General features: G+C 37.1%; 1 protein-coding gene across 1 annotated transcript; it reads right to left on the bottom strand.

Moving 5' to 3' along the window:
- Nucleotides 1-3,809: 3,809 nt before the first annotated feature.
- On the bottom strand, nucleotides 3,810-4,616 carry LOC102828101 (vomeronasal type-1 receptor 4-like). The gene has a single exon (XM_006872879.1). The coding sequence runs from the start codon at nucleotides 4,614-4,616 to the stop codon at nucleotides 3,810-3,812; it is 807 nt and encodes a 268-aa protein (XP_006872941.1).
- Nucleotides 4,617-12,237: the final 7,621 nt, after the last annotated feature.

Below are 12,237 nucleotides of genomic sequence, written 5' to 3'. Positions count from 1 at the left end.
CCCCAGTGAGATAGATTGGCAAAGTAGCTGCATCAATGGGCTCAAGTGTGGCAACAATTGTGAGGTTGGGCCAGGATTGGGCAGCGTTTTGTTCTATTGTGTATAAGGGCACTATGCGTCGGTACTGACTCAATGACACCTAACAACAACAACAATGCGAGACTCCACTAACTCTTTAAGTGGCAAGCCTTCTGCAATCTTTTTATACAAGTTCAAGACTGGGGCATCATTTTGTAGAAAAAAAAATCAAGTATGGGCATTGGGTAAAATAGTGGAAACTGAGCTTTAAATTTAGAATTGTACTAAATCTTATCACAATTTAATTAGTAAATGTCCTCATTCACATGAATTTACAGTAGAAATAAATTTTTCTCCTGGAAAAATTTTAATTATAGTTGAAAATAAATGTACTCCTATTTGTAAATGGAATGAAATACATAATATTATATACAACATGTACGATTACATATTCATTTAAAGTTATTAGGGGGCTTAGTTTTGAAAGCAAACTCAATTATTTTCTATTGTTGACTTTGGATTTCCTTTTTAATTGTGTTAAAGTATTTATTGTAACAAAGCATTGGCCAAATTAACGATCTTCACATATATAATTCAGTAATTTTTTAAAGCATATGTGAAGTCAGTTATAAACTCTAATGGAAGGATGTATATGCTTTAGTACCAAATTAGAAGGCATTATTGATATATTTGAACACCTGATGTGATGCTGCTGGATAATACACTGGACTGCAAGGTTGATTTGAACCTTAAGGTCAGTGGTTCAAAGCCAACAGCTGCTCCTTGGAAACCCTAAACAGGGTCACTATGAGTCTAAACTGATTTGATTGCACTTAACAATAACATTGATAAAGTGTAGTGGTTGCAAGTCGGGCTGCTAGCCTCAGGGTTAGCATTTCAAAGCTACCAGGTGTTCCGTGGGAGAAAGATGAGGCTTTCTGCTCAAGTAAAGATTTTCAGCCTATACTGGGTAGCTATGAATAGGAACTGACTTCCAGAGCACATAACGGTCAACCACCACCAGATTTAAATATTGAGATCCAATGACTTCTAATCAGTATTTTAATTATGGGATATTTTAATCTTTTAATTACATTTAGTTAATTTTGTTTGCAAATAATAACAGAGTAGTATTAATTTAAAAGTAATGCACTACTATCTCCCTGGAGTCCTGCTGTGGGCTGTAGGATAAACACTAGACCATAAATTCAGTTTGAACCACAAGATCGACAGTTTACATCCATCAGCTGCTCCTCGGAAACCCTATACAGGGCCGCTTTCAGTTGGAACTCACTCGATGGCGCTTCACAATAACAACCATGTCCCTAGCAATCACTACTTATAATTTGACCAATACTCTCAATATTTCCTCATGAAGCTGTATTGTTACTGAATTCAGCTTTTTCCCTGAACATTTTATGAAAAATAATTCATATTTGATACCATATTTGATCTTATGAAATAACCTGTGAAATGACCTATCAAAAACTGTTTTGCTCTGACCAGTTTTATATACAATGTGGCTTTATAATTTTATAATGAATATTCTACAACTCATAGAATTTTTTAATTTTTGAATAATTTTCTAAAATCTTCAGAAACAGAACAACATTGACGAAAGTGAACAAGGTGCTGGTGTGACAGTGCAAGTTCTACACAAAGCGTATATTGATTATATTGCAATTAGTGATGCAGGAGAACTCCAATTTCACTATGTCCTGTAAAGAACTGTTTTAATCAATTGAAATTCTTATTGAAATATATAAAAATGATATTTAATTACTGTACAAAATCATAGTTTATGAAAACATATTGTATTAGAGTATCTGTATACATCTTTCAACAATTACTCCTTTGTTTTATTGATAATTTGAAGTCCTAGACAGAATTTTTAAAAAATATTTCTGGATTGTAGTTTCAGAAATATTTATCATAATTTTTCACAGACCAATTAGATTTCATTTAGTTCTTTTTTTGTTGTTTTTAAGTTTTTATTGTGAATTGAGTGATAGCTTCCATGCAAGAATATTGTTTTTACATTCATAGTTTCATGGCAATGATTACAACCCCTCGGTGCACCATCATTCAATAGTATTTACTTCTATTCCCTCTGTTTTTTGTTTTGTTTTGGGGAGGTGTACACAAAAACACTCAGGAATATATAGTAATTTACACAACCAAAGGGCACATTCTACAAGCCTGCCTCCTGGCTGCCAGCATACAGTCTTTCTCTTTCCATGAGTTTAGAGTCCCAGCTGCTCTATCTCTCCATGTCATCATCTCTGCCTCCATCTCTGTGTTGCTGTTTCCCTGGATAGTATCCCACATTCCACTCATGCTCTTTTCCCTCTATGATCCTAGGGTCCTCTGTTTCTGGACTGTAAGATTAACTACTCCCCCCTTTATGTTACAAAACTTACCTTTACAGTTGTGACAATTGCAATTAGTCATGATAACAATTACTATTGAATCTAGGAATCTTATCCCCATCTCCTTTCACCAGACCTGCCTAGACCAGCTGAAAACTATTCAGTGGGGATTCTATCTTCCCCCACACACTGTGAAATTAAATACCCCTTGAAACTTGAAAGCCAGTCACTTCCTGCCTTTATAGCACCCCCATTTTAGGTAGCCAATGTCTAAGTTGCCTGTCCCTATCAACCCGGCATACAGAGGGGGTAGGATGAAGATTCCTTCCCTCTCAGTTGGTATTTTGAGGTACTACATATACATAAGTAAGGAGCTCTGGTAGCATAGTAGTTACAAATTGGCCTGCAAGCCATAAGGTCAGCAGTTCAAAACTACCAGCTCTTCCAGAGGGGCAAGATGAGGCTTTTTGCTCCCGTAAAGATTTGCAGCCTCGGAAACTCCATGCAGGGTCACTATGAGTCGGAACCGACTCCAAGGCACATAACAACAACAAACATCCATAAGTATAAGTCAAGTTGTAGAAATTAATATTTGTTTCCTTTATCAATTTTTTTTTTAACTTCTTGTAAAGTTGTGATCATCAAGCCATCGATCTTAGGTCAAATTGGTACTATCTGTAAGTTTGGGCATTCTTGTGCATCTCCCCTCACTTCACATCAGCTGGACTCTTCAGTCTCAGCTCTATCATTTCCTTCTTAATAGGTAGAAATTTCAGTATCCATTCACTTATATTTGATTGTCTTTTTAGTGGTTTTTTTTTTTTTTTTTGGTGTGGGGATTAACTTTAAAAACACTAGTCCCTTTATTGGCTCAATAAATGTTAAAATATATTTTTCTTCTTGATACATGTATTTTTAAATACTTAATTTAAAGCATATTATGTAATATAGTCTTCAGTAAAGTTTGATATATATACCTTTGATTTGAGGAACTTGGGTGGTTCAAACAATTTGCCAACTGCTGCTTACCAAAGATGGGCAGTTTGAGCACACCCAAAGAAGGAAAGGCCTGGTAAATTGTTTTGGTAAATATTATAGCTAAGGAAACCCTATGGAGCTCAGTTCTACTTTGTAACACATAGGGTTGCTGTGATTTGGGGCCAACATCATGGCAGCTAACAATAACTCTGACGCATCATTTGTCTAGAAGCAATAAATAACTAAGGGCAGTCGGAGAAAGTGTGATCATCTGACTTAGCTTTGTGGTTTGTTTTTTTTTAACTTTATTCCTAAAGATGTCATAAAATCATACATTAAGTGAAATACTCAATTATATTTTATATTTTAATGTCATAGGTCAGTCAGAACCTTAGTGTTTCAAAATCCTACTAGAAATGTCTATAGTTATTGTGAGAGTTAATTTCATCTACCAAAGTTAGCACACCATCTAACTATATGATTATTACTGGTTGTCAGCAAAAAGGGGCTGAAAGTTGGGAAGCAAAGTGTCATGAAGGCAGATGTGTCCAGGAGCCAGACACTGGAGTGAAGAAAGTAGATATTACATAAAAGAAGGATGCCATTGATAGAATAAAATGAGAAAAATGTGATGACTAATAGCACAATTCTCTTGGTAGCTTTGATCTCAGGGTTTTTACTGGGAGTGATTTTGGCCCCATGAATGTGCTGGACAAGCTGGTGGTGATTGTGTAGAAAATGTACCAGGTATGCACAGCAAAAGATCATAAGACACACAAAAAAAACATCTCGAACAACATATATAAATGCTGCATAATCCAAATGATATTTCCAATAGCAATAGCCTATATCAATCCCACGTGTGACGTTTTGTTGTTTCACAGGTCCTATTACACTTATTGGAATAAAAACATATATGACTGCATTGAGTACCCAGCAAAAGGCAGAAAAGATCAAGCTGTACTTGGGGGCATTCTTTCTGAGATTTGCCCACTTGGCAGAGTGGGAGTTGATGATGATGATCTGGTAAATACTGAGGAGGCAGGTGCTGCAGATAGATACTCCACGTCCGACTCTTTGAAGATAGAAGACAATCTTACATCCTACATCATCCAGGAAATATTTATTCTTCCAATTCAAAATTACTAAAGGGATTCCCCTGAAGAAAAGGAGCATGATATTTGCTATGCCTAACTGAGCAAAGATCAGGTAGATAAAGCAGGGTCTTTGACCAGTGAAGAATATAAACATGGGCAGAACAAGGAAGAAAAAATTGCCAAGTATGCCTGTTCCAGTAAGGAACAAGAAAATAGTCCCCAAGAAGAACTCAATTTTCATCATCAGTTTCTTTATGTAAAGACATTCAGCTGAAGTAAGAATGACTCCAAAAGAAAAAAAAAAAGAGAGAGAGAGAGAGAATGGAATGTTATAAGCCACTGCATATGAGGAAACAACAGAACATTGTTTGGTTACTTGTGGTGGCATCAAAAAGAGCCCTAGCAGCACAGTGGGTTAAGCGCAGTGGGCTGCTAACTGAAAGGTTGACGGTTCAAACCCTCCGGAAACTCTATGGAGTAATTTTCTTCAGTCCTATAGTGTTACTATGAGTCAGAATTGACTCAAAGGGGGTGGATTTAATTGGTGGCATCAACGGATTTAAAGAGAGCACATTTAGAAAAGCAAATTCTCCAAAAATTATTGGGTTCATTATAAAGTAACAGGTGTACTCATCTCAGTGTCATTTCTCTGTTGATTTACTTCATGATTATGGAGTCCTGGTGTGGCGTTGTATGGTAAGCATCGGACAGCTAACTGCAAGATTGTTGTTAAGTGCCATCGACTTGGTTCCGACTCATAGCGACCCTGTGTAGGGTTTCCAAGGAGAGACTGATGAGGTTGAACCGCTGACTTTGCGGTTCAAACTGACTTTGCAGTCCAGTGTATTAACCCACCGCACCACACCAGGCTCTGGTAGCGTAGTGGTTACGAATCAGGCTACGAACCACAAGGTCAGCGGTTCAAAACTACCAGATGCTCCGTGGGAGAAAGATGAGGCTTTCTACTCCCGTAAAGATTTACACCCTCGGAAACCCTGTACAGGGTCGCTATGGGTCGGAACCGACTCGATGGCACTTAACAACAACAACAACCACACCAGGCAGATCAGCCACTCCTCCGAAACCCTATACAGTGTCACTATGAATTGAAATCACTCAATGGCATGTAACAATAACATGTTAATAAACCCACTGCTTGTCCAGTGTACTTAAGCAGACTATAGACTGCCTTACTTTTCTCCTGCTTGGCAGATGGTATGTTGAAGCAGCCCACCTTTTGCTTAACCCACTGTGCCAAAAGGGCTCCTGATTTTGTTGATGTTGTTGTTGTTAAGTGCCATTGAGTTGGTACCAACTCATCGTAACCCTGTATAGGGTTTCCAAGGAGCAGCTGGTGAGCTTAAACCACCAACCTGGCAGTTCAAACGACTTCACAGTCCAGCACATTAACCCACAGAGCCATACTGGTTTAATTTGATTATAAAGAAGGTAAGCTTTGTAGAATTTATTATTCTCTTTGAAATAGTGCTTTGTTGTTGTTGTTAAGTGCCATCGAGTCGGTTCCAACCCATAGTGACCCTGTACAGGGTTTCTGAGACTATAAATCTTTACCGGAGCAGAAAGCCTCATCTTTCTCCCGCAGAGCAGCTGGTAGTTTCGAACTGCTGACCTTGTAGTTCGCAGCCCGATTCGTAACCACTATGCTACCAGAAATAGTGCTTAGTGGTATATATTTTTATTTTTTCATTTAACATTTAAATTTCATTTGAATTTCTTTAATATTGTGTAGGTTTTTAATCATTAAAGTAGCCAATTTTAAAAAGTTTTCTTAAAAGCCTTTATTTAATGTTTCTATCATATCTTAAACACTGAAATATATACATCTTATTTTTAAATCATATACCAAGTGTATATATGTAAATACATATTAAAATCTATTTCTAAAATTTTTTTTGCTCAGTCTGTTTAAAAACAACACTTTTGTAATTATTATGAGTTTAAATGGGATTTTAAAATCTAGGATTGGATAGAATCTTTTCTGTATTTGTCAGATTTGTTTATCCTCTCATGATCAATATATTTAATTGATATGTCCACAAAATTACTTTGTCTTAAAAACACAAATTAATTTAGAAAGTTTTAGTATTTTAAAATATCCAGTCTTCCTCTTCAGAAACATGGTGTCATTATTTGAGAATCTTTTAGGAAAATTTTTGCTTTTCTCCCTAAAAGATTTCCAACATAATAAGGGTCATTTTAAAATGTTAGGGAGCATCAAAAAGTTCATGGAAAAATTCAATTATATTTTAATTCAAGAACTCTATGAACTTTTGAAGCCCCCTTGTATTTTATGAGAATGAAATTCTTTATATCATACACCTGTTATTATTTCTAGAAGGGACAGATACACATATTTTCATTCTTTGATGACAATCTTTTCCAATTTAACTGAGAATATTGCAGCTATCAGAAGGTAACATCTACTACTTAGCTTGTATTGCTCTGGTAGCATAGTGGTTACTAATCGGTCTGCGAACCTTAAGGCCAACAGTTCGAAACTACCAGCTGTTCCGTGGGAGAAAGATGAGGCATTTTGCTCCCATAAAGATTTACAGCCTCGGAAACCCTGTACAGGGTCAGTATGGGTCGGAACTGACTCAACGGCACTTAACAACAACAACAACATATATCAACTAGCTTTTGTGTCCTCATATTATTTCTTCCTGTTTTTCTGTTAATAAACTGATCATACCATGATTAAGGTTAATATATATGTTGATGATATGGTTGCACTAAAATGTAACTGTTAAGATTGAATATCTAGATAACATCATGCACTAAGCAAAGTAACTTCCATATAGATAAGAAAACAATTGCTTGCATTTTTCCAAATTTGTGTTTAAAATATCCCTACTCATATAACACTATCCATGAAATAAAAATCATCACTAGTATTCCACAGGAAGGAGACTGGTGATATTATAGTTAAGTGCTTGGCAGCCAATCTTAGGACAAAAGAACTGGTGATCTGCTCCAGTAAAAATTACAGCGTAGAAAACTCTATAGGGCCATTCTACTCTATCTCATTGGGTTGCTATGAGAATCAACTCAATGGCACACAACAACAATGACAAGGTACTAAGTATATTCACAAACAGTGTCTGAAAAAATATCTCTACTCTGGTGTGGTTGTTGTTGTTGTTGTTAAGTGCCGTCGAGTCGGTTCCGACCCATAGCGACCCTGTACAGGGTTTCCGAGGGTATAAATCCTTACGGGAGTAGAAAGCCTCATCTTTCTCCCGCGGAGCGGCTGGTAGTTTCGAACCGCTGACCTTAAGGTTCGCAGCCCGATTCGTAACCACTACGCGTGTGGTACTGTAGGATAATGCACTGGACCACAAGGTCGAATGGCAAGGTCGGTGCTTCCAACTCACCAGCAGCTCATAGGAAACTCTATATAGGGTCACTATGAGTCAGAACTGACTTGATGGCACTTAACAACTCTAAGTATGGCCCAGAAAATGTATTTTGATTGTATGTTCTCAATTTTAAAGCATAAAGAATTTTAAACATATTAAATTTCAGTGGGTTGATTTTTCACAGTGGTATGGGTTAACACCACCACTCACCTGACAGTTTATTGTCCTGGTGGTGGCTTGCGTGTTGCTGCGATGCTGGAAGATATGCCACTGGTATATTAATACCAGTAGGGTCCTCCATGGTGGACAGCTTTCAACAGAGCTTCCAGACTAAGAAGGAAGAAGGAGAGGCAGACTACGTCTGAAGGTTTAACCACGGAAAACCTATGAAAAGCAGTGGAACACTGCAAGATATACTGTTGCAAAGTGAAAATATTACAAATAGCACCAAAATACTGTCAGATAGAGTGCTGGAATATGAGTCACTCAGGTTGGAAGGCACAAAAATGGGACTGGGGAAGAGCAGTGTCCTCAAAGTACAGTTGATCATGATGACGCAAATGGAGTAGAGCTTTCAGACCTTCATTTGCAGATGTGGCACAACACAAAATGAGAAACAGCTGCAAACATCTATTAATAATCAAAACATGGAATGTACAAAGTATGAATCAAGGAAAATTGGAAGTTATAAGTGAAATGGAATGCATAAAGAATGGCTATCATAGACATTTTGAGTTGAAATGCACAGGTCTTACAGTCCTGGCGTGGCACTGTAGGAGAAGCACTCCACCACACGCCGCTCCTCAGAAACCCTAAACAAGATCGCTAGGAGTCAGCACTGACTTGATGGCACTTAACAACAACAACAACAAATATCTCCTTTGGAGCTGATACTACTTAATCTGTTTGCTTTCCTTTCTAGGAGAATTCTGCAAAAGCCTTACTGACTTAAAAAAATCTCTCTAACCACCTCCTTTATGAAACCTCTTTCAGTCAGATTTTTGCATCCGCACTCCAATGATACTGCTCGCGTGGAAAGCATCAATGACTTAAAATAAATCTATAATCAAAGATCAAATCCAAGACCTCAATGTACTTGCCATCAGTGATTCACACAACTAATCATTCTTTCTCCCTTGAATGTTTCTCTATTTAATTTTGAGGACATAATGATCACCTTAATTTTTTTTCTCTCTCATATACTGGTCTCTGTTTCTCATCCCTTTTATAGTGTCTGCCTCGCTTCTTCAGAGTTTTTAAGATAGCATATTCTAGGGCTTAGTGACAGAACTCTTTTCTATTTACATCCTACCTTTCAGATAGTCTGTTCCATGACTGTAAGAAGTATTTGTATTATGCTGATGCTTTAACTGATCTCTAACCTCGATTTCTCACTTGAAACCCAGAATGAATTACCAGATATAAAAAAATATACACACACACATATATTGCTGTTGTTAAGTGCCTTCAAGTCAATTCTGACCCATAGCAACCCTGTATAGAGTTTCCAAGGAGCAGCTGGTGAGCTTGAACCACCAGCCAGTTCAAATGACTTTGCAGTCTGACACATTAGCCCACAGTGCCACAACAGGACTCCATATATATAATAATATATATGTGTGTGTGTGTGTATGTTTCTTTGGATAAAATGCATACTAAAATTTAAATATCCACATCAATTCCTAAATATTTCTTCGTCAATATATTCTAGGCAAGGTCTTTGAATCCCAGGATTGACAAATCTTATTTTCAAAATTTCAGGGTAATATACATAAAATAAACAAAAACACCTCATCTCCTCATTTCAAACTTCATGTACAATCCACCAACAAATTATGTTGGCTCAATCTTTATGAATCTTGATAAATTATCCTCTTTTAGGACTACCAAGGCGTAGTTAAAACTATCACTACTACTTTAATCCAAGGTATCATTGTTTCCCTCCCGAATTCTCTCACCTTAACTCCAAACTTTCCTGTTGTTGCAATGACTTCCACACACTTTTTCTTTTTTAAAGAAAGAGACCAAGAGAATCTGATAAATAATAAAGCATATCATTTGATGCTGTTGTGTGCTCTCCAGTCAATTCTGAAGCATATCACAGAGATGCTCTATTTGCAAAAATTTAATGAGTTCTCACACCATGCAAAGAAAAATTTTGAGTACTTACAACTTCCTTCTGTATATACTTCTTGTTGTTGTTGCTAAGTACCATTGAGTCTGTTCTAAGTCATAGTGACTCTGTATATGGTTTCTGAGGCGCAGATATGGTAGGTTTGAACTACAGACCTTAGGCTTAGCAGTCCAGTGATGATCCTACAGCACCAAACCTCTCTGTTCTTATCTGATACTGTCTTCTGACACTCCTCCACAAAAGCCTCTTCCTTACTTCTCACCTTGTGGCTCAGAGGGCAAGCATATGTCATTCTCTGTAGGGTAGGATCATTTCCCTCAAGGAATCTGCATGGCTCGCTCCCTTCCATAATTTGGGTCATTGCTAGATGACACTTCCTTAACATTACATATTCTGATATCCCACCCTTTTCACTTTTTATAGTATATTTAAAATTTTTGTTTTTGGAATCATTCAACAGAATGGATTAATGCAGTTAGTTTTTTGCATCAACCTGATCTCCATTTTTAATTGTACTCTCTTGTAAATCTTAAAAGTTAGTTTTATTGGAGGTAGCTATTGTTATCATTAAACTGTGTGGAAATAACTATAATTGTTGTTGTTGTTGTTATGTGCCAGGGAGTCGGTTCCAACTCATAGCGACTCTGTTCAGGGTTTTCGAGGCTGTAAATTTTTACGGGAGCAGAAAGCCTCATCTTTCTCCCGCGGAATAGCTGGTAGTTTCAAGCTGCTGACCTTGCGGTTCGCAGCCCGATTCGTAACCACTACGCTACCAGAGCTCCTTAAATAACTATAATAAAACCCCTTAAAATACTTTTTAATCTATCTTAATTTGCTTTACACTAATTATATTGCCAAGTTTCTAATTCAATGTCCTGAGTTACTATCTAAGCCTTTTCTTTTATTGCCGAGAATCAAGAGTCCGAAACAACAGCTTGTTACTATATTAGACCCAGTTCTCATTCTGTTTCATGGGACTAAACCATTCATAAGGAATTTTCCAATAGGATTTGACTTATTCTCAGTAACGCATGGAGTTAACTTAAAAGGCAATTGTTGCTTACTGAAAACCTGCTTCTGATATTTTAAAAAAGATGTACTCACCTAGTCCCACTGCCCTGGCATTGCATAGCTGCTTGTTAGTAGTCCTCTATGATGATAAGCACTCTGTTCTTGTTAAGTGTCGTCACTTAACTCATAGTGACCGACTCATAGTGACCCTGTATAGGGTTTCCAAAGAGCAGATGGTGAGTTTGAACCACTGACCTTGTAGTCCAAACTGACCTTGAGGTCCAGTGCTTTATCCCACTGCGCACACCAGTACGCCAGCACTCTGGTTAAAGGGTAATATATCCTGAGCTAAGTCTCTCTAGAGGAGATGGTTGTTTCTGCTGTAGAAATCATGATCTTCAAAGGGACTTGTGGTTATTAAGCACAGGCATCTTTGCACCAGGTGTTCAGCAATTATATTAAATTAAGAGACAACTGCCATTATAATTTAGCTTTGATTCACCAAAGACTTCCAGGTGACAGTTCTAAGCAAAACTTTTCTAGTGCTCTTGGCAAGGAATGACTGTTGAGGGTCATGTTGATAAATCAGACCAGTTGGAAATACTTTAGTGGTAGATAAATATGTGCTCCTCTTAGGCCTTAAGATGAAATCCTTTGCTTCAAAAGACTCCTTTGGGCTAATTCTTTTTGACCCCAGAAACAGTTTAAAGGTGAAGGGGAGAGACAGAGAGAAATGAAAAAGAGATAGTTTCTAATTGGTTCAGCTTTGTCATGAATCTCTAGCATGGGTATGGTTTAAAAATGCATGTTGATTTATCAGTACAATTTTAATGTGTATTTCTCAACACACAATAATATCTTGTAGTAAATAAGTAGTAAAAAAGTAAAAATATTCTAGCTGGATTACATGGTTTTGATTGAACCTATAAGTTGTTCCTCTTCATGGTGTCCCACATAACTCTTGGGCTTTGTTTGGATTTTTTCATTATTTTTTTCTGATTGTTCTTATAGCATACTAGTTTTGAGAGATTTCTCTGCAAGCTCACTAATTTGGGCTTCCATTGCTCCACATCTACTTCTTTTACCTTTCAATGTATGGTCCATTTCTGAGCTCTTAGTATTAAGCTTCTGGATTTCTAATCACAGATTTTGTATTGTTTCAAAATTTGCATTTATTTTGTCTATTCTTGTAGTGTTTCCCTAAATTCTTCGAAAGTTTATAGGTACTCCATCTTTCTGTTTTTGTTTTT

This window comes from Chrysochloris asiatica, unplaced genomic scaffold (assembly GCF_000296735.1).
Source record: "Chrysochloris asiatica unplaced genomic scaffold, ChrAsi1.0 scaffold00213, whole genome shotgun sequence".
Taxonomy (NCBI): domain Eukaryota; kingdom Metazoa; phylum Chordata; class Mammalia; order Afrosoricida; family Chrysochloridae; genus Chrysochloris; species Chrysochloris asiatica.
Note: the sequence above shows the minus strand (reverse complement) of the source record. Positions and strands in the feature narration are given on the sequence as shown.

Bases quoted from the DNA above. Each gene is read 5' to 3' on its own strand.
- LOC102828101 (XM_006872879.1), bottom strand. From the start codon at position 4,616: ATGTTTATATTCTTCACTGGTCAAAGACCCTGCTTTATCTACCTGATC.